The 22097-nt window shown below is 45.3% G+C and overlaps 1 protein-coding gene across 2 annotated transcripts in view; it reads left to right on the top strand.

Moving 5' to 3' along the window:
* The window catches only part of EEFSEC (eukaryotic elongation factor, selenocysteine-tRNA specific), a 296244-nt gene extending 275011 nt beyond the window's left edge, over nt 1-21233 (top strand). The window contains exon 7 of one of the 2 annotated variants that reach the window (XM_043977987.1): nt 20180-21233. In XM_043977987.1, coding sequence (XP_043833922.1) covers nt 20180-20373 — 194 coding nt within the window. In that variant the 3' untranslated portion in view covers nt 20374-21233. The remainder of the gene's footprint in view (nt 1-20179) is intronic. The other variant, XM_043977988.1, reaches the window with a different exon arrangement.
* The last annotated feature ends 864 nt before the right edge of the window (nt 21234-22097 follow it).

The following is a 22097-nucleotide window of genomic DNA, read 5'->3' as shown; positions in this document are numbered from 1 at the left end:
ACAAAAAAAATTAGTGCTCCCTTCCTGCCTATCTCAGATGGTTATTGTGAGGAAAGAATGAAATAACATGGGTAAGAGTTCACGGAAAACTAGGAAATGCTATTCAGATGGGAGGTGATGTTATTGTTTATATAGCAGAGGCACACAGAGTCATGAGACTCTTCTCAAGTCTTGGCAGGAACTGGTAACAGGACTTACAATAGGACCTAGGAATCTAGAACCTGGACCCCTCAGCCACTCCCTTCATTACCAGAGAGACCCTCATCTTCTATCCCTAAGTTTTCAATTCAATAATACTGTTTCTCTTAGACTATAAATTACAAAGATATTCTCAAAACAAATGGACCCCGTGCTTCCTTATCCCAAGTGGCTCAGCAGCATCCCCATGCATTCATCCCCTGTCCATCTTGCCGTCAGCTTCTGTTTACTTTGTCAAGTCTGCTTCTTAAAGAATCTTCTGGTTAGTAACTTATTTCCAACACAGCCCTCTCCTCTGTTTAAGTAGAGTGGACAAAAGTGACAAAGGGGACAGCACAACATGAGATACATCCATGTTCAAATATAAGTACAACAATGTCTCCCAAAGCCAAAGCTCATCTGCACCATTAGTGCCTTCTTGTAATTTTGATAACTTGCAAGATGACTAGACACTTACAAACCACTTTCCATTTTGTGGAACTGCTAAGATTAGAATTCATGATTTCATTTTAATTTAGTTAATGGCAATGGCAACATAATATGGCCTCTTGAGATGTGGGAGAATCCCAAGATAAGCCAAGCCTCTTCATTTCTTATAAGGCCTCCCCAGATCACAAAATAATGTGCCCCTCTCCCCTTTGGGGAGGCAGTGCGCTGCAATGGAAAGATCACCAGTCCTTCCTCAGGAAACCTGAGACCCAGTCAAGGCTCTGAAGAGTGCTTTTGAGACCTTGGAAATATCACCTCTTTTATTTTCTGTTTTCTTCTCTGTAAAAAGAGGCGGTTGGACCTGATGAAGTCTCTTCCGGTTCTGACCTCCTGTTACTGTAGTTTCCAAATAAAAGCCGAAATCCCACTCGCACCCCTTTGTTTTGGAGTTTGTGGGGATTCTGTGACCTCACAGAAATACAGCCCTTCTAGTCTCTGCATGAACCATGTGAGACAGAGGGAGAATGAAGAATCTGTTGTGAAAGAGATTCAGAAAGATGAATGGAAATGCCTTAGATTGTGTTCTGGAGAAGAAGGAACTTCTTCCCTTTGATTAATACAGAAAAACGAAGAAGTGGATAATTGAGAGATCTGCTGGTGCTCTAGTATGATGTTTGACAGAGGGCAGTCATTCATTGTGCTTTTAATTGCTGGTGGCAGAGTTCTGGTATTTGGCTAGATCGGATGCTAAGTCACTTCTGATGAATTGATAAGCTGTAAACTCTCCCTCTTGAGTAACTCTGTGTGTGTGTGTGTGTGTGTGTGTGTGTGTGCACATGCACACACACACACATGCATGGATGGGTGGGTGGGGGTGAATGTTGCTGATCTCTGCCTGTGTAGTATGAGGCATACATGCAACCCTTAGCTCACTCCTGTATGAAAAGCTTTGCAGGTCAAAGAGAGAGGATAAACTTTTGAACTCAAAAGCTTTCAAATTAAGTGCATGTGCTGGGACCACCAGAGCTGGGATTCCCAGAGGGCAGGCCCAGGCCTAACTCCCACCCCTGCCGGCCCACTGCAGCAGCTGCCAGCCCACGGCACCCTCACTGGCTGTCCTCCCTGCCCTTTCCCTGCTTTCAGAAAGGACAGCCAGCAGGTAGGTGACTTCTCCCTTCGCTATGGAAATGGGACTGATACAGTAATCAGGATGCCACATATGGAGCTTTTTAAATTACTGCTTTTCAGCCTTTTGTTAGCCTTCATTATTCTTGAAGATTTTTTTCAAGTCATAAAAATGACATTTTTAATATGCAGAATTTTTTTAAAAGCAATATGAAGAATACTTTTTTGTCAATAAGCTTTACCTTTTAAACCAGTTATCTTAGTTTCTGCTCTAGGTATTTTAATTGAAGATTAACTACTGTTAAAGAGTATACACATTTAGGGAGTGTATATTTGGAGTATTAAAATTCAACTCGATAAATAGTGGGAATAGAGCAGGCTGCCCACTGTAATTGCAGATTGCACCACCTAGAATGGGATGTGAGGGAGGGAGGCGGGAGGGGGGCGCACATTCCCGGGCCGACATTGTCCGCAGCACTCAGGTAGCCTTGAGGTTGTCACCGGTGTAAAGGGGATCAAGGGGGCTATGGGGTTCTCTCTCTGGGGCTGATGTAAATCTTATTGCTCGAACCAGCTAGTCGCTTTCCCAGCCCATGGGCCTGGGGAAGTAAAATCACAGAACAACTCCTCTTTTTCTACTTTCTTTTCAGTCGCTGGAAGTGAGATGAAGGGGGTTCAGTGGGCAGGGAGATATTGTGCAGGAAGTAGAAGGCTTTGTACAAAGCTTGGAAAACTTTTCAGCCTCCCTGAACTTCCGAGCCAGCATTCTGGTCATGAGATCAGAGATCAGAGACTTAGAGCCAGGGCGACCATAGAAGCTGAGGCCCAGGGACTCGTCAGAGAATTGTCACACGGTTTCTCAGTGGCAGAGCTGAGATTCAGGGCTAGGGACTCCAAGCCCACCATTCTTTTCACTGCTCTGAGTCACCTTCCTCTCTCCTTCCCACAGAAATGTCATTCTCCATCCTGTGCTCCCTTGTCCAGGATCCTTCTGGCCTCAGAGCATTCCCAGAGAGGTGAGAGTGATGCTCCTCTCACCTCTCTTTTTCCTAGCTGGTCCATACCTTCCTCTGGGGCACTGCCCCAGCAGCTAGAGTGCATAGACTTCTTTGGATCTGAATTTTCCAAGAGCAAGCTCCTAGGACCTTTCACCAGCTCTCAAGGGCCTTTGCAAATGAAGGGAAGAATAGTGCAGATAACACTGAATGCTGGACAAGCCAAAATTCAGCTACACATGAGAACCATGACCTGGTTCCCTTGGATTTTCTGTGGTTTGGTTAGTATGAGGGGCAGCCCTGCCTCTCCTGGTCAACCCACAAGTCTCAAGACACAAAACTGCCTCGACTCTACCACAAGCCCATAGTCCCTTCCTCTAACCGTCAGCTACTTCCTGCTCCTAACCATCCCAGACACCTTCCTCACACTGGCTTCCAAGACCATTTTCTGAGATTGCCCTCATCAGTCGTCCTGACTGCCCTCCCACCCCAGCCTCACATCCAACTCCAGTCACCTCCATCATTTTGTCACTCACTCTGTTCCCATGCACCTGTGCAAGGGAAGCTGACTTGACCTGTTCATCTTGGAATGACTTTGCTATTGCTCCTTTATTGGCTTTCTTACTAACCAGCTTGCCCTGAGCAAATCACTTAGCCATTTGTGCCTCATTTTCCTTGTCTGTAAAATGACCTCTTAGATCCCTTCCTGCTCTTAATCTGTAGCCCATAAATGTTTTCCGCTTCAAACATCCAGCTCATCCCTCTCCCAGATGGCTGAAGACCTTGTCTTCATTTCCCAGAGAATCTGGAGACCATCTGTCAGGAACCGGTCAAGGTATCCCCACCACCAGCATCTTTCCTTGCATCCATCCTCCCCTCCTTCCACTAGCTTTACATCCCTGCCCCACCCAGCCCTGTCCTCAGCTCTACCTTTCCCATGGATTTGTTTCCTTTAACTTTTTAAATATGTCCAGGCTTCCTCAATGCTACAGAAAGTATCCCTCTGCCCTTTGATCTGGCTTTCCTCAAGTTGATGACCCCTTTTCCCCAGGGAGGGAATGCCACCCACTTTCTGCACCTCCACATGCCATTTTTGCCTTCTGCCCTTATTCCTCTTCTGAGCCTGCTCTTGCTTTAAGTTGCAAATGCCTGTTGGAAATTAGGTACTGGGGAAATCCCGAGACCTGTCTTCCATTCTCTATAAATGACTTAGTGTTTACTTAATGTCTTCTCTGTACTAGGAAACGTACAGAACATTCCAAAGGTATGGTCTCTGTGCTCGAGGAATTTTTTTTTTCTAAAAAAACATGTCAGGGGTGTTGTGATGGCATTGTTTCTTTAAAAGAGAGTATGTTTAAAGGAGACTTCTTATTCATTCAATATTTATTGAGTGTCCCTCTGTGTAAAACATGGATGCCCCCCAAAATAAATGAGACCACGTTCCTGCTCTCACAGAGTTTATAATCTAGTTGAGAAGTACCCAAGGGATTACATCAGACAGCCACAGAATCATCAAGTGTGGAAGCTGGAATGATCCTCAGACTATCTGTACAGGCCTCCCATATTGTAGGGGAGGAAAGTGAGTCAGGTGACTTGGCCAAGATCACAAAGCCAGGAAGTGGCAGAGCCAGGACTTAGGGTGAGGCTGCTCTGCTCAGTTCCTTCTGCTGCACCATGTCAACAGCTCTGTGAATCTGAAGAGCTCCTGAGAGACATTTGGAGAATGGTCACTCGCATGAGTGATCCGGAGTGTGGATGGAGAGAAGACAGGGCATTTAAGATGGGTCTGGGAGCATGCAAAGAGTTTCAATAGATAAAGATTGAAAATAGGGGGAGGGGCATCCCAGGCATGGTGGACAACCTAAGCAAAGGCATGGAGGCAGGAAAACATGGAGTCTGTTTTAGAGAACAATGAATATTTCCATCCAGATGGAGCAGAGAGGATATATAAAGTGTGAAATAAGGCTGGAAAGGACAAGTTGGTGCCACACTTTATTCCAGGCTAAGGAGTTTGGATCTGGCAGATTACAAATTCTACTGTTGTAGGACAGTCTTACTATTAATAATAATAATAGCTGGCATTGATGTAGTTGGTCCTTTAGAATTTACAAAGCACTTTCTTCACAGTAACCCTTTGGGATTCATCTTTGCATCCCCAACACAAGTATCATGCACATAATAGGTGTTTCATAAATGTTTGTGGAATTGAATTCCATTGGCCATGAGAACCTTTGCAGGTTTTTTAGCAGGGGAATGGTGCGATCAGAGCTGATACTGGCCTGACCCCAAGTGCTGACTGGACTTGTCCTGCGTTGCTCGTTCTGTGGAATCTAGAAGTCTGGCTTGTTGACAAGCTCAGGGTCAGAGTGTAAGCTCTTTAAGGACAGTGATTTCCATCCATTTTCATTTGCTTCTCTGACCACTAAGTTTCCATGTAGTAGTCATGAATAAATGTTTGTTGAATGAATAAGCCTTCTGCCAAGAGTGAGCAGGAATCCTTCAGGGGAAGGAAAACTCAAGGTAGCCCGGTTTCTCCATTAGTATCATGAAAGGGTTAGACTAGATAACTTCTTACCCTTATAGCTCCAACCTGTAACTATTGCTGGCTTGCTTCATGGGCCCACTTTCTCAGGACGTCCTCCTTCATTGTCTGGTAGGGAAAAGGTTAATCTCAAAGGACCCCTGATGAGGATGAAAAAGCATTCTGAGATCAGTCAGTGATTGAGAAAAGGATGACTCCTGTAACAGGCTGAAGTGCATGAAAAGCAGTCAAACAAAGATATGAACCAGTGGAATTATCATCCACTTCTTCTTCTTTTAGTTGAAAAGCTCATTTTTTTCTCTTCTCCGGCAGTCAACAAACTAGCTTTCAAAAAACTCTCCAAAGGAGCATATTAACTGTTTAATTGAATTGAATTAACTTAAGTTCCTTGTATGAATACTCCCTGTTATTGACTCTCTCTCCATGTATCTGTCTTGTCTGTCTGTCTCATACCTTGGTGCCCTTCTCCAGCAGGATCATTGGTGTTCTAGACAATGACACAAGCAAGTTGTGAATATAATGGGTAGGGTCTGGGACAGGGTAAGACCTAGAAATGTTGCAGATCATTAGTAGCGCAGACAAAAAGAAATGTGCCTGTGGGCTATGAAGAAGCAATTTGGAAGGAAAATGCAATCCCTGACACTGGCATTGCTCACAGACAACCAGAATGAGCATTACCAAAGTTCTGGCAAGTGTAGGGAGGACTGGGGAGAGACTTGTGGCCTGCAGACACTGTTTTCCACGTGGTAACTTATTTTGAAGACTGGTGTCAGCCAGTCCCTGGTGCCAGGGATTATGGTCAGCATTGTGTTCTCCAGAATTAAATTTTAAAAGGACCTTCTTTTGTCAGGCACTGACTCTCTCTGAATCATGTACTTATTTTCATCAGCCGTTGGTAGTAACTAACTTACTGTAACACCATCATCTCTCCATTCCCATGTGCCTTTCCTCACTTGACTGTAAGTGGTGACCAGGGTTAAATATGATCTGTCTTATACCTCAGCATGCGTGCAACATGGGTGGAGAAGGTGAAAAGCAATAGGAAGGTATTGGCAGTAAATAGAGAGGTTGGGGCAGCTAGGTGGTGCAGTGGAGAAAGCACTGGCCCTGGATTCAGGAGGACCTGAGTCCAAATCCGGCCTCAGACATTTGACACTTACTAGCTGTGTGACCCTGGGCAAGTCACTTAACCCTCATTGCTCCACACCAGAAAAAAAAAAAGAAAGAAAAGAAAAAGAAAGAAAGAAAGTAGAGAGGGTAAACCATGTTTCCTTTCCTCCATTGTGTCCTTTGTTGGGTCTGAAAGTGAAGGCTTTGGTGTTCTGGATGATAATAATAATGATTCACATCTATACTTCTTTATGATCTCATCAGTCATGTGCTCCCTGCAGTCGTACAGATGACAGCTCTTCTTGTCCTGAGACTTGTCTATGCCCGTTCATAAATCCTCCACATAGAAGGCCATCCAGCATGTGGGGCTTCAGTTAGATCGAATGCCATTGTGTGAGGACCAGCCAAGCACATGTGGGCTCTCGTGGGAGTGATTATTTCTCACTCTATGGTAGGTCCCTTTCTGTTCATTTATTTCTCTTCTCTGGTAATACTTAGCAACCTAAATATGCCAACTGTGCATCCCTCCATAGGGCTTTGGTTAGCTTGTCATTTTAATTCTTTGTATTTTGTGTCATGTATGCACATATGATGACTGTTCTGTTGTATATATGTCATGTTGTATCCATACAGATGTGGATGTGTGTAGATAGTCCGGGTAACAGCTCATATTTCCATGTTTATTCTTGGCTCCTCAGTCCCCCTCATCTCATCCCACAGAGCCAGTCATTGCCAAATCTCACCATTTCCACTTGTACATCTCTTCCTCGTGAAGCCCATCAGCCGCCTCCTTTGGTCAAGCCCTTATCATTTCTCCCCTGGACAGTTCTGTCCCAAATCTCTCCGCCATGTCAACCCATCCTCCACATAGCTGCCACACTACCTGATTGTTCCTCACTCACAGCCTTCCTCTCTGGTCTCTGTGCTCTTGCACTGGGCATTGCCACCTGGAATATGCTCTTTCATCATCTTTACCTCCCTGAATCCCTCTCGGCCTTCAGCATGAAATCTTTCCTGAACCCCGACTACTTTATGTTTAACCACCTTGTATTTATTTTTATTTATTCTCATGTTTATTTTGTACATCCTTCATAAACTGCTTATATCAATTCTCTTCCCAAATGTAAACTCCTTAAGAGAAGAGAGGATTTTATTTTTTGTTTTTGTATCACTATACCCGGCACAGTCACTGGGACATAGTAATCATTTAAATGTTGATTGATTGATTGTCATACAACTAGGATGTGTGAGAACCAGGATTTAGTCTTGTGACTCTAGTCTCCAAATTTAACTCTTTTGAAATAACCACAACTCCTTGACCTTGGTGAGTTGGATTAAAATGGGAGGTAACAAACACCTAACTTGGGTTTCCAACTTGCCTGTCAGTGGAAGGAACAGGGTTACCTTGTGGCCAAACCACTCTGGAGCCTCTCTCTCATGATCAGCATGGCCAGGATCCATTAACCAGGAACCATCTCCATCCCCAGTGACATGACTTGTTGAGTGGTTTGTCCACACCTGCAGCCAGACTCTCATTTGTTCCAGTCGTCCCACTGCATAGCCAGCGCTGACATTCACATGCTGGGTATGGAGAGGAGGAAGCTCTTGTCTTTTCATTTCCGTTTGACACTGAAGTTCCAGTCACCAAAAGGATCCAGAGATTTTCCAAGACAGATAACAGCTCTATAGTGAAGCACCTTAACTTCCTTTTACTGCCAAGTGCAAAACTTGAGTTTCCATTTTTTAAATGTTTACTCTAGGCATAAACACATACATGAATGTGGTAGAGAAGTGTGCGATCCCCAGAGAAATGCATGTGTCTCCAAAGAGTTGGAGAACAACTTGAGTTCATATGCCTGGTCCCTGGGACCATTCATCCTCCTCCCTCCTGGTCACCCTGGCCATCTCAAATTTTATAATTCAGTTCATGGTGAGAATTAAAAGAAATTGCTTCTTTTGTGTTACCTCAAATTTCTTTGTATTAATAAAAAGAGTACAACTATGTGGTGCCTTTTGCTTCACCAGGTCATACACATATGTTGCAAAGATTGTTTAAATCTATGGTTCAAAACCAAAAGTGTACACTTTTGAAATGGCCTGATTACCTCATTCTTAAACACAGCACATACCCATTTTCACTTAAAATTTCTTAAGCTACTCTCTGGGACAACCAGGTGGCACAGTGAATAGAGTGCCAGGTCTGGAGTCAAAAAGACTCATCTCCCTGAGTTCAAATCTGGCCTCAGACACTTAGTAGCTATGTGGTAAACAAGTCATTTAACCCTCTCTACCTCAGCTTCCTCATCTGTAAAAACACCCTAGAATAGGAAATGGCCAAGAAAGCCCCAAATAGGATCACAAAGAGTTGGACCCAGCTAAAACAACTAAACAGTAAACAGGTGCTCTCTCCCTGTGGGCTGCAGCTGGTCCAACTCATGAGTTTCTGTACCTTGCTTTCAGACTTTGGTTTGAAGTCAGACATCTCTGAATCTCCCATCTCTCCTCTGCTGCAGGGAACTTTCTTGGCTGGATCACCTCTCTCACCTAGCCTGGATGTCCCACTCCCAGGCCTCTCCAGTTTGCTCTCATGCCCAAGTTTTAGGATGTCTGCCAGTGATTCAGTTCAAGTCAACAGATATTTATTGAGCACCTAATATAGGTGCCAAGGTACTTTATTAAGTGCTGGGAGGTGCGGAGATGAAAACGACATAGTCCCGTATCCTCTAGAAGCTTACAGTCTAGGAGAGGGAATAAAACTAAGCAAATCATTGTAATGGAAAGTAGAGTGCGAAAGTACAGATGGGAATTACAAAGTAGTCTAATAGATGAGTCAACAAGTATTTATTAAGTACATTCTATGTGTCAGGCACTGAACTCAAGTGGTTGGGGGACAGAGAAAAGGAAGAGTTAGTCCCCTGTCCTCAGGGAGCTTCAAAAGACTGTGTATGTGTGTGCACGCACATGTGTGCACGCGTGTGTGTGTGTGTGTGTGTATACATGTCTATGAATGTATTGCACGAAAAGACAAAGCTTGATGACTGAAACACAAAAAGCCTGTTGTGATTCACAAAGAAAAACATCTGCTATTCTGACAACCTGTTTTTCCTGGGAGTTACCAAAAAAGCAATATTTTAAACACCCTGTAAGTAGGATACAAGAATGACATAGTATGTAAATTAAATAAATGAAAACTTTATTTGAAAGGTTTGAAAACAAAGCAGCCCCACATTTGGAACCCCATCTTTCCTCCCACCTTCCTCCTCTTCCCTGTAATTATGTGAATCTTCGTTCATGTAATGCTCTAGCTTGGTATCCAGGCTGTTTGAAGGTAGGCCTTTTTTCTTTATTAACGAAGAACCTTCCAAATAATATATTTGTGTATGTGTTTTCCTAGTCGCCCACCCCCCCCCTTCTTCCAAAACCATGAATACATTATAATTTCAATTTACATGGTGTGAGAAAGATTTCTGTACAAGGTCCTTTTTTGTTTTTGAAGAATTCATCATCCCAGTTAAGAAGCTTAATATAAATTAAAGGAGGTATTAAGGAACATTAAGACATCAAAATGTGGCCTGTTCTCTTTCCTTGCGATTGCTCCAAATGCAAACAAGTTGAATAAAAAGCAATCAAAGGGCCCGTTTGGAGAACATCGAGTGTGCTGTGGAGAACCTTTGGTGAGAGCACAATTCAAATAAAAAGCTTTTTTTGTCTTCCTCCTCTTCCTAATTCCCTTTGTTGTGGTGACAACAGAGTACAAGGCTGATAAAAATTTAATCACCTTATCTTTTTAAAGCAAATTGCCTATTTGTTTACACACAATATATATAGGAGGAGAAGAAAATCTGGTCCTCCCCCAACTGCATTGAAAGCCCTATCCTAGATATGTAAAAATTGAAAAATAAACTGACTAATCATTTTATTTTTTATTGTAAAGTCCCTGTGATTGATGGTGGCTTGAACAAGGGGACCCTGGAGAAGGTGACTCACGCCCACCTTCAGTTAGGGGCTTGGCCATCTTGATTCCCTAAGGAGGCAAAACCAACAGGTTGAACCCCAGGTCTGGGCTCTGATTTGAAGCAATTGAATAAATTAACTTGAATTCTGGCTCAGATGTCCCTCTCCCTCTTGATATTACATATATTTATGAAGATTCAGCATAAAAAGCACTTGAAGAATTTTGGTTTGGCCTCTTCATCTCTTTCACAGAAATGTTTGCTGCTCCTGCTGACATTAAGCCAGGCTGCCAAAGACGCCCCCCTCCCCATCTCTTCTCCAAAACACCCCCAATCTGCCTCAATACAGCAAGAGGCCTCATTCTACTAAGACATGCAACTACCCTCAAATTCCCCACCAAGCATCTTTCTCCCCCAAGGGAGGGGGCTTGGACTTTAAAGCTCCCACCTCTAGTCAGCAGGGACAAAAAGCTCTGAAAAAGAAAACAAGGGCCCTTCTACCGTAATGAGCTTATTTACGGACTCTGTTCTTTGTCCAGGTGTCCTGGGCAAATCCCTCTCCACCTAACAGATAACTATGATCCTCCCCACATTACTTCTGCTCCAGGAGCCAGGCTTTCTCTGGACCAGGTGCGTGAGGCTGGCCTCATACTTGATCAGCTGTCACAAGGACCCAAGTAAAGAACAAAGCTCACAGTTAGCAGAACTGGCCTCAAGTAGACCTGGGTAATTGTGGTGCCCAGTTGTGTGGGAGGGTGGCAGTTAGTTTCCTCAGAGCCACGTTGCTAGTCCAACCTCCTCTCCCCTCCCCAGAGCTTTCCATTGTCAAATGGTCAGTCAGCCAGCTACCTATCATTCTCAGTGTCTCAGGTAGACATTCTTTCCTCTCCATTCCCACTGCCACACTCCTAGTTCAGGACCTGACCTCACACCTGAGCTATCGCCCAAATCTCTCACATAAATGGTCTTCCTGCAACAATCCATCCTGCCCACTATACCAGAGGACCACCCTGCTCAGAATCCTGTTATCTTTCTCTCCTACCACCACCTCACCGCCACCATGGCCCATCATAATATCAAAACTCATCAGTTTGAGGGCAGCTAGGTGGTGCAGTGGATAAAGGACCGGTCCTGGATTCAGGAGGACCTGAGTTCAAATCTGATCTCAGACACTTAACACTTACTAGCTGTGTGACCTTGGGCAAGTCACTTAACCCTCATTGCCCCATTAAAAAAAAAAACCATACACACACACACACACACACACACACACACACAAAACCCCTCATCAGTCTCACTTAGGAGACACTCTCTAGTTTGGTCCCCATACTGCCATTCTGGTCTCAGAAGCTTCAAGAACTAGATGTGTTTGCTCATTATGACAGGGCTCCTTCTTGAAGCCTGGCCGGCTGGGGACACATTGTAGGAATGATGTGATCTAGAGCCAGTCCTTAAAATCACACAGTGTCCATCCTGGAAAGCACTTAGAGGCCATGTCTTCCAGGAAAGGAAACCCAAGGCACAGAGAGGGAGTGGCCTTTGGTCACCGTTACTAACAGAGTACAGACTCAAACTGGAGTCTTTTGATGTCAGATCCAACGCTTTTCCCACTACACCATGCTTCCTGATCCCGTTGTCCTTATAGTGATGCCTGCCTAGAGTTTGCCTCAGCATTTGCATGGAGCTGAAATTTCTCTTTCTGCTGGTTTAGATGAAAGTTGAGGTCCCCAAAGATGGAGTCTTTGCACTCCCAAATGCTTAACCTGAGCCCAAGGAGACTCTTCTGGCCATCCATCAAGATAAAGAAATCTTCCTCAAGACTCCCAGATGCCATCCGCCCAGGGTGAGAGAAAGGACAGTGTCAGAGTAAACCGCTGCAGGCTTTTGTATTCCCCCAGCCTCTAGGAAAACCTAGGCCAGGAAGAGAAACTTCTGACCTTCCTTCTCAAAGCCGCCTCCTTTTGTCTGGCTTGGTTTCTGCTGTTGTTGTTCTAAATCTATTAACAGCCTCTAATTAAAAGACAGAAAATTCTGTCGCATTTTCAATTGGCCCGTGTACCTCAGGGACCTATTACAGTACAAATTACTCTGAGACGTTTGGGAAGGACTTGGTTCCCATTGCGGCCAAAGCTGGGACTTCCCACTGTAAATGGAATGGGGACAAGAGGACCCTTCTCTAGCAGTCTGGCCCGGGCCATGAAAGTGACGCCAGCAATTGGAAGCAATTTGCAGGACTGTTTGATGAGTGTATTAATTATGGCACCCACAAGCAGCACTTGGGAAACTGTTTTGTTTTCCAGCATTCTTTCCTGATTACTTACAGCAAAAGCCAGGAGACAAAACGGGCCTTCAAGGGTCGCCAGGGAGAGTGCAGCCAGAGCCCTTGCGCCTTTATGCACAGTTGTCACTTGATTTCCGAGGGCCATGGCCCTCTCATTTTCCCAAGTAACTAACTGCCATTGGCTATGTTTCACTCAGGGTCAGAACCCTGGATTTAAAGCCTCCTCTGTCTCTTCCCCTCTTCCTTCTCTCCCACCTCCCCCTCCAGCCCCCACCAACTCCTACAACCCCCCCACACACACACCCTGAAGGTTTGCTGGTTTGGTTCAATCACCAGAAGATGGCAGCATCTACCCCAAGGGGCTTTCACGAAAGGCAGCTTTTGGGGGTGTTTGTGACTCTGAAGTCCATTGGCTCTGATACAGCATTTCTGTCCCTTCTCTGTCATCTCACACGAGTTGGACACTGACCCAGAATTTCTCTATCATCTTTGCACTGCTGGGAAATTAGCCAAGAGTTTCTGCCATACCTGAAAGCAGAGAGACCAGATCTTAGACTTAGAACTAGAAAGAACTTTAGAGGTAAGAGAGAGCATGCTAAAGTAGACAGAACCCCCATATTTGGATCCAGCTACACTATTTACCATCTCTGTTTTCCTGGTCAGATTACTCTCTGGGACTCAGTTTATTTCATCTTTAAAATGAGAGAGTTCAACTATCTGACCTCTAAGAACCCTTTTAGCCCTTAATCCTGGCCCCAGTCCTCTCTGAGCACTGTGAAGCATCTTTTTCCTTCCTCTCCTCTCTCAGCTGCCTCTTTCGTTCCCAGAAAAGATGGATTCCTGGGCCAGGCCCAGGGGTCTGTAGATTCTACAGAAAGGCTTTGAGTCCCATACCATCAGAGCTAGAGAAGCTAGCAAGGTGGAAAAATCTTTGAACAGCTGGGGACTTAGAGAATAGGATCTGAAATTTATGGAAGGCAGAGCATGGCAAGTGGCCTTCTCGTGAAGGTGAGAGTCAGGAAAGATTGCACTTAGTGTTGGCTACTAAGAACAGTCCAAAACATTCTTGACACAGTGTGAGGAACTTCCTGATGGACGACTATGTCCTGAAAATGAATGGAAACCATTGCAGATGGCTAGATGACTGCTCTGTTCTTGAGAACTTTGAAAAAATAGCTTTCTTTACCTCTCGCCCACCCCCCAATCCAGTTTTCCACTCCAGCTGCTGGCCCACGGTCCCCAGTGTAGCTTATGTGTCTACAGTAGCCTCGACTGAAGACATTCTTCTGGACTTACAGTTCCCACAAGCCAGGGGTGGTCTGGAATTCTGGGCAGATTGGCTATGTGCTATTTGCAGTATTGCTGTTCTAGTGACACTTCTTCTCTCTGCTGGTTCTGCCTGGGCACCAAGAAATTAATTCAGGGTTTGAGTTTGAGAGGTTTTTTCAGTCTATATCCCTTTTTTACCAACAGCATTTTGCCATAGCTAAAATAGAGACTTTATCATCATAAATATGTGTACACAGACAATTAAGATGAGCAAATTGGTATTCTCTATTCTCCGCGTCACCACATGGAGGGCTCTGATTAAAGAGCATGAGGCCTAGCAGCTGGGAGCCTTTGAGTCCAGTACTGACTACCACAGGCTTCCTGGACACCCTGACTTCCTCACCACAGACATGAAGACACTGTAGTAAACAGCTTCCAAGGGACCTTTCAGCTTTAACATCCTGCAAAACCCATGATGATTACACATTCATTCCCCCATTGAACAGATCTATATTAAGCATCTACCATGTGCAAGGCACATAGAGAGGTACGTAACACCAGACCCATGACTTCAAGTCACTCTGATGTAAACTAGAGTGCGATAGAGCTGTGAGGCACGAAGGACTTTGAGTCATTCAACGGCAGGAGGCTGGACGAGGGGATGCTTCATGGAAAGACACCGCTTGAGCTGACTCTCGTGATAAGTAGGAAGAGCTGGGAGCAGTGTTCCAGGCATGATGACGATGACGACGATGACATAGTCTTAGTTTTTTGTGGCATTTTATCTTTTCCAAAGTGATATCACCTATATTTAAACTGAAGATACATGCACAGCTCCTAAAAGAAAATCGGGCTAAAAACCTATGTAATGCCCTTTTCTTCTCCTTTCTTTCCCGTTCTTTAGGCTCAGGAGGACCTTTGATGCGCGGTTAGAGGCAGATCACTGTGGTCTCAGTTGAGAGCTACAGGGAGCCTAAGCAGCAGGACAGAAGAGCCGTCTGTAAAAGGAGGGGATTGAACTCAATGACCTCTAACAGCTCTTCCAGATTTGACACTTTATGAATCTAGGAGCAGCGTGAGGAAATGTGGGCAGAATTAAGCCTCCTTTTGTTGCAAGTTATGGGAACCAATCTCCAGGACAGGGAATGGCAGGAACCAGGCACGTGCTTACTCAGTAGTAGGGACAGAAGGCGAGGTTTCTGAAAACTTCTCCAGACTGACTTTAAAATCCCCTTTCTCAGCCTCCTGCAGGGCCAAACCTGAGCCTCCTAGGCGGGGGATTGTACCTGCTGATAGGATGGTTTCTTCATCTGGACTTCAGCATAGATAAGAAGCTAAATAGCCAGTTTCTAAGCCAATTTTTTTTTTAAGTTAATGCTTCTCCTCTTCTGAAATACCCAACGGGCTCAGAGCTAAGCCTCTGACCTAGATGGGCATATTTTACACAAGTGGATGGACAGGTGCCAGGGCCTTCGTGTGGGTCCTCAGGAAGAATCACTGCTCTTGGCCAAGCCCATGGACACCCACTTCCTGGATTTGGGAAGCATCCCTCCTAAAAAGATGCAAAATGCAGCAGCGTGGAGAAAAGTAGCCTAGGCTCATTTCATTCTTAGTAATCCTCTCCTACCCCTACAGTAGAGGTGTTGGGAGGGGGACGGGGCAGGGCAGGGATGCCAGGGAGAGAATGACAAGCAGAATCCTCTGGCCTGGAGAGAAGGGGGTGTCGGTGCTCATGGCCATTTACAAATCAGACATGCTGAATGCTGCCTTTTCCATTGTTGCTTGTACTAAAGAAGCACCACTGAAATCCTATTCACCATGCTTAGGCGAGTCACTGAACTTTTCAGAGCCTTTGTTTTTTTACCTAGAACATGGGGATAATAGTGCCTGTCCACTGGGCCTGGGGTCAGGAAGACCTGAGTTCAAATCCAGCCTCAGACACTTGCTAGCAGTGTGACCCTGGACAGGTCACTTAATCTCTGTTTGCCTTAATGCACTAAAGAAGGAAATAGCAGATCACTCTAGTATCTTTGCCAAGAAAACTCCATGGACAATATTGGCATACTGTAGTCCCTGGTTGCAAAGAGTTGGACATGACTAAATGACTGAACAACAGTGAACAACGCCTGTCCAGCCTCCCTCATGGGGCCAGTGTGAGGACTGACCAAGATTTGAAAGTGCTTTGTGGGCAGCTAGGTGACGCAGTGGATAAAGCACCGGCCCTGGATTCAGGAGGACCTGAGTTCAAATATGACCTCAGACACTTGACACTTACTAGCTGTGTGACTCTGGGCAAGTCACTTAACGCTCATTGCCCAGAAAAAAAGAAAGAAAGAAAGAAAGAAAGAAAGAGAGCTTTGTAAACTCTAAAGACCCACATGGATAGAGGGCTTCATTATTATGGTGCTGTTGGCCTAAGCAGATCTACGGAAGTGCTCTCTGTGACAGAGTTGCTCAGTGAGTTCAGGCCTTCTGGGCCAGCAGAGAGAGATCAGAGCAGCAAGAAAAGAAGAGAACCCATCGGAGGCTGACTCTATTCAGGGAGAGTCTGGGCTCCTGTCCAGGTCAGGGAAACCAAGGCCCTGAGGCAGAATGCTTTGGGTCATAGCAAGAGGGGCTTGATGTATCCAAAGAAGGGAAAAGCAGCACACAACTAGACAAACAAGTTAGTGGCATCCCTCTTTCCCCTGCCTACATTACACCTACAAAGCTTCCAGAGCCGCTTCCGAAAGGCCACATCCCCATTCCCTGCCTTTTGATCAGATGTTGCAAAATCTGCACTTCCAAGGATGGAAATACACCAGCCGCCTCTGATCCTTTCTCAGCTGCAGTAGCCAGGCAGCAGCTCCATCTCAACAGCACACAAAGCTGCGGAAGAATAGCTACCAGAAAGTTGGGGAGAGGGATACGTGAAGGGCTTCTGACTGTTTGCCTCCCCTGCTAGGACCTGGGTCAGCCTAGCCCCAAGCAGCTTTGGGACAGCATTTGGCTGGGAGACTCAGAAGAGGTTGTTTGTTGGTGATAGCAAGTGACAGATGAGATGGGGCTGGAGAAGTTCTGGTGGTGGCCAGCCCTGCCGTGTCAGATCATCCATTAATAATAGTAATAGGGGATCACTTTGCTGCCACCCAGACACTGGAGGCCTTACGGCTGTGATCCACAAGTCCTCCTGAACTTGTTCAGCTTAATCCATTTGCAACTTGGGAAAAATAAGGTCATTGTCCAATCGAGAGAAAAAAAAAATCTATTAATATTTGCTACAAATCCAAGTCGTACAGACCACACTTAATTAATGGAGCAGATTTCTCACTGTGTATTCAAGGTAACGTAGTCATTGTTCAGGAGAGATTAGACCCTTAATGTAAGTTAGTAAGTTAAACTAGACTTCCATCTAAAAATATCCGTCATTTCAGCTATTAAAGGGCTGATGTCTTCTTTGGTGACAGATCTATTTGCCTTCATTTCCTTGGTTTTATAAAATGTAAAGTATGCATTGTGTGTAATGCGAGAAATCCACGGAGGTCGATGAAATGGAGATTGTGCCCCCGCCTGTCTCTCTCGGCTTGCCCCTTTGAGCCGCCCTGTATCCCTGAGCCTCTTTAGCCCATAGACCTCCTGGCACCAGAGAGAAAAAAACAGCCAGTGCCATTTGTCAGGGTCTGATGCCAGCCACCTAATCTGTTTGCAGAATGAGGGCTGGGGGGATCTGATTCAGTCATTTAGATACCTGTGAGTTTAATAATACCTGAACTGGGCTTGGCCGGCAGCCTAGGGTTTCACTTGTAGGATCTGCCACATTCTTCCATCTCTCCTGTTAACGACCCTTGCACAATACCCTGTCTGAACGGAATGGGTGTGGAGTCTACAGATTAGACACAGTTTGGCCTTGGCTTTGGGGGGTTTGCTGCCTGGGCAAGAAGGGGAGTTTCCTTTTGTTAAACACACACACTCATACTCACACTCAGAGTATTTGTGACTTACTCTTAGAGTCCAACTTGTCCCAAGTATCCCTATTAAAATTATATTCTAAAGGGTTTTGTTGTTGTTGTTTTGTTTTTGCCCAGCACAAATAATGGTTCCGTAGCCTTTTGAATTTCTTTTAAAAGACAACTTTACGAAATTAGATCAGATTTCACCGAAGCAGGAAAAGCCAGGAAGTGAAACTGACCACTTTTTATGAAGTCGCTTCTATCAATAAAAACCCAACAACAACCCAGGCAGAGCAAGTTTCAAAGTGATAGATGTCTGTTATGTTACCACTGCAGTTTTGATGGGAGAAAGTACATCTCTCCAGGAAGATGACCTGTGATTCTTCAGATATTTCCTTTTTAAATATCAGGACCTAGAATGTCAGAGCTAACAGGAATCTGTGTAAATCATCTCCAACCTCTCCACCCCCATTTCCATACAGGTGAGGACCCTGAGGCCCAAAGAGAGGAGGAAATGACTGCCTAAGATCGATCACAAGGCTAATCTGTGCCTAGCACTTTGTTGTGACAGAGACAAGAAAAGTGCCCATCCCTTGTATGACACTTTCCAAGTTGCAAAGTGCTTTCATGTCAATTCTCTCATTGACTAATTTAATTGGTTGTTTTACTAAAAAGTTAATGGTTAAAGTGTGTGCACAGTTAGGTCATGTTTGAAAAGAGAGGAGAGGAAAATGTACTCCTTCTTGAGACTCTTCCATCTGGGCCTCTTCTTTTTAATAGAATACTAACTTTCACCACGCCCACGGGCCCTTAGATTTAAGTTCAGTGGCAGCGGTGCATTTAGAATCAAGGCTTAGGTGACTTCTGGTCTTGCCATGCTCTAGCTCTGTGACCTTAGGCAGATTCCTTCTAGTTTCTAGTTCCCCTCCAAAATGACTGGGTTGGGCTAGACAATCTCTAAGGAGCTACCCAGCTGTAGTGGTCTGTGAGTCTGACACATCTCCCTCTTGGATAAAGTTAAGACCCTACTAGTCTGAGCCAGAGAAGAACACTTGAAGTGGCTTATAGATGACCTGTGGCATCAGAAAGAAAGCAGGCCCTTCCCCACTGACCACGGCACTCTGGGGCAAGCTGTCTCTAGCTGTGCTCCAGCCAGTTCCACTGGTATTGAGGCAAACAAAGTTTGGGAAAGGACGGAAATTGGGGGCAGTTCACTTTGAAACCTGTTCCAGTCCTGGCTTTCTGTACCACCCCCATGGCTGCCGATCAGGGTAGAGCCAATGAACTAGCCCACAATATGGAGTTGTTGAAATCAGCCACAAGTGCCCCCTTGCTGCAGCTCACCTGTGGGAGAGCCCTCACAGGCATCTCAGCCTTTTTGTTCACCCCAATGTATGAGAATGCTGATCCAAATTTGGGGGGGGGAGCTGATTAGGTGTTTGAGATAAGGTTATGCGACACCATAGGTTAAAAATGAAATTGGCCGCGTGCCGAAGATCGACATTTCAGTGAAGAGGCAGCACTGACCTGGCTTCCAGCAGGATTCTTTGGCCTGTGCTTTGGAGAGGAAAGGGGTCCATTTCAAAGCACCTCCTAGAGAAGCGTCTCCCCCCGCCCCCCACTTGCCGCCTCAACGGAGGCTCCACTGGCTGCTATCTCAGATCTCTGCTAGATAGTGCAATGCTTTGGCACGTCCCTATCAATCTCAAGGAACTTGCATTTGAAAATAGTTAGACAAGGGGAGCTCTCCATGTTCAGAAGCCAAAACTCTTCTCAAGCACAGTGGGCCTTCTCACTCTATCCCTTCTCCTTGATGGGGAGTGAAATGACAAGGAATGAGCTGGACTAAAGGCTGCGTGTGGGACTATCAGCGGCTCCCAGCTTTAGAGTGAGAGTGATCTGTGAGGCTCCATGGCAGAGCCTGGAGAGCAGATATCGATGTGGGGAGTCTACTTGGGCTTGGACTTGGAAGGGTCCGTTCTCTAGCTCTTCAGTTTAATGGTTGTGGCACGTGACTTGAACTCTGAGCCTGTTTGCTCATCATACAAAATGAAGATAAGTCTTATAATACTGTTATGAAGAAAACACTTTGCAAACTGTAATAAGAACTGTTATTATTCCAAGGACAAGGAGTATAAATAGAAACCACATCAGCTTAAGAAAAGGAGACCATAGAGCCAGTGCTAGGGCCTGGAACACTTGGGGTAACACAGTAAGGACAAGGCTTCAGTGAAAGGCATGAAAAGTAGCATTATCTGAAAAAGTCTGGATGTTGCCAGGTTAGCTTTTCTTCAGTGGGATACTCTGGTTTTGGGGATGAAGTCATCTCTTTCTGTTTGGTTTTCTAGATGGACTTAACCCTGACACCAAGAAGCTTCTAAGCACTGCCACCACCAAGAAGAGGACTAAGGCAGGGAAAGGAGATGTGACCAAGGAGGATGAAGGGTGCAGCAAAGCAGACCCGGCCCAGCATGTCACCATCAGCCTCTTCTTCAAGAGATACGTGTTTGATGCACAGAAGAGAATGGTTCAGTCTCCTTGAATGACAAGCCTGCCCACTGCCCTGGGCCCTTCAGCCAAAGAATCTCAGGTTATAGGGGATCGGGGCCCTTGCTCAGATGTCCTCACTGTGCCTAACAAGGCCACTTGTAGGGACCCCCACTCAAATGTGATTCCCTCAACAGTTCTGAATTGCTCCCCCCTCAGATGGACACTCTCCATAGTGGGCTGAGCTGCCTAGAAGTCCATGGGCAAGAGATTTCTCTACGAATCAGGCTTGCAGCTAGTGTGTGAGCCGGCCTTCTGACAGAGGCTGAGCTTCACAAGGGGTGAGAGGGGGAAGGGAGATTTATCTTTTCTAGGGCAAACAAATCTGTTTGTAACCATTTTATAACTTCTCATGTAAACCTTTCCCAGAACACCATTTTTTGAGCTCCGGAGAATAGCCAACCAGATCAGAAAGGAAGAGGAGAAAGAGAGGGGACCAGTAAGAAAGAGTCCGAAATAAATCAGACTCTCTGTAAACTTCTTTCATTTTTCACAATCTAAAGGCTTTATTAGGGAACCGGGGAGTCCCTTGTTAGGGAAGTGTCTGTCTCTTATGCCCAGTTAAGCCATAAGAAATCTCTTCCAAGAGACACCAAGTTTAGGAGCTGGTGATGGGCAGCATGTATCAGGCCCAAATCTTCTAAGTTGGCTGCATTGTTCCTGAATACCCAGCAACAGCCTGGGAAAACCTCCTTTGGCCCATCATTCCTGAAATCTGCCTGCCCCCGTGTTCAGTCCTATACCTCAGCCCATGAGCGAAACAAGGAGAGTGGATTGAGGAGCTGATCTCTGAGGCCCTTTCTAGCTCTGACTCCTATGATTTCTGGTTGTGAATAAATCTCCAGTGTCCAGGCACTCATGACTGTTGCGTCTTCTTGTTTGTAATGGTGTTTAATTGGGATCAGATGTGGAAATGAAAATGCAGGTCAGTTCCAATCATACAGTTCTATGATCTCAGAGTAGTTCCCAGAGTCTGAAGAGTTTCTCTCTTTTTCTCTCTCTCCTTCTGTCTCTCCTCCTGTGTGTCTATATCTCTGTCTTCCTGCCCACTGGCTTATTTTTCTTTCAATTGTTGTTTTATCTACTTCAGCCCTTCTCTTCTTATAAACTGCCTCTCAACCCCAAGACCTCTCTCCTCCTTATTCAAGCCATAGCTCCCTAACCCCTGGTTTGTTCCCCAGCATCATCACTCATCATCCCTCATTCCGGGGTGTGGCAGAATCGTTCTCCAAGGTAGAGCCTATCCAGTAATTGAATATCCCCGTTGGCCAAAGCCTTCTGAAAGAGTCCTGGAGAGAATGCTTCATTTTACAATTTCCTTCTATATGTAGAGACTAGTAGCTGTAATCATATCTGTATAGACGGTGTTCATTTGTGTATCTAAAAATGTATGTTTAGACAATGAAAGGGTTAAGACTTGAGCGCACTTCCAAGAAGACAACAAATGTCATGTATTAAGCACTGATGGTGTGTTAGATGTTATCATTGGCTCTGAGATGGGAGAAGGCCTGGGATCTCCCCTCCATCACCTTTGAGTCTAAGAATTCTGGAACTTGAAGGAGTCAGTCATAGAAACAATTAGAACAACTCACTTTCTGTTAAGATGAAGAAGCCAAGGGCTAAAGGGAAGCGACCTGCTCGTGGGCACACGGAGCACGAGTGGCCAAGCAGCAGCGGCACAGCCTTTCCATTCAAGGGCAGTCACCTTCGAGGCATGTT

The sequence above is a fragment of the Dromiciops gliroides genome, chromosome 1, assembly GCF_019393635.1.
Source record: "Dromiciops gliroides isolate mDroGli1 chromosome 1, mDroGli1.pri, whole genome shotgun sequence".
NCBI lineage: Eukaryota > Metazoa > Chordata > Mammalia > Microbiotheria > Microbiotheriidae > Dromiciops > Dromiciops gliroides.
The sequence above is the reverse complement of the archived record's forward strand: the minus strand, read 5'-3'. Positions and strand labels throughout refer to the sequence as shown.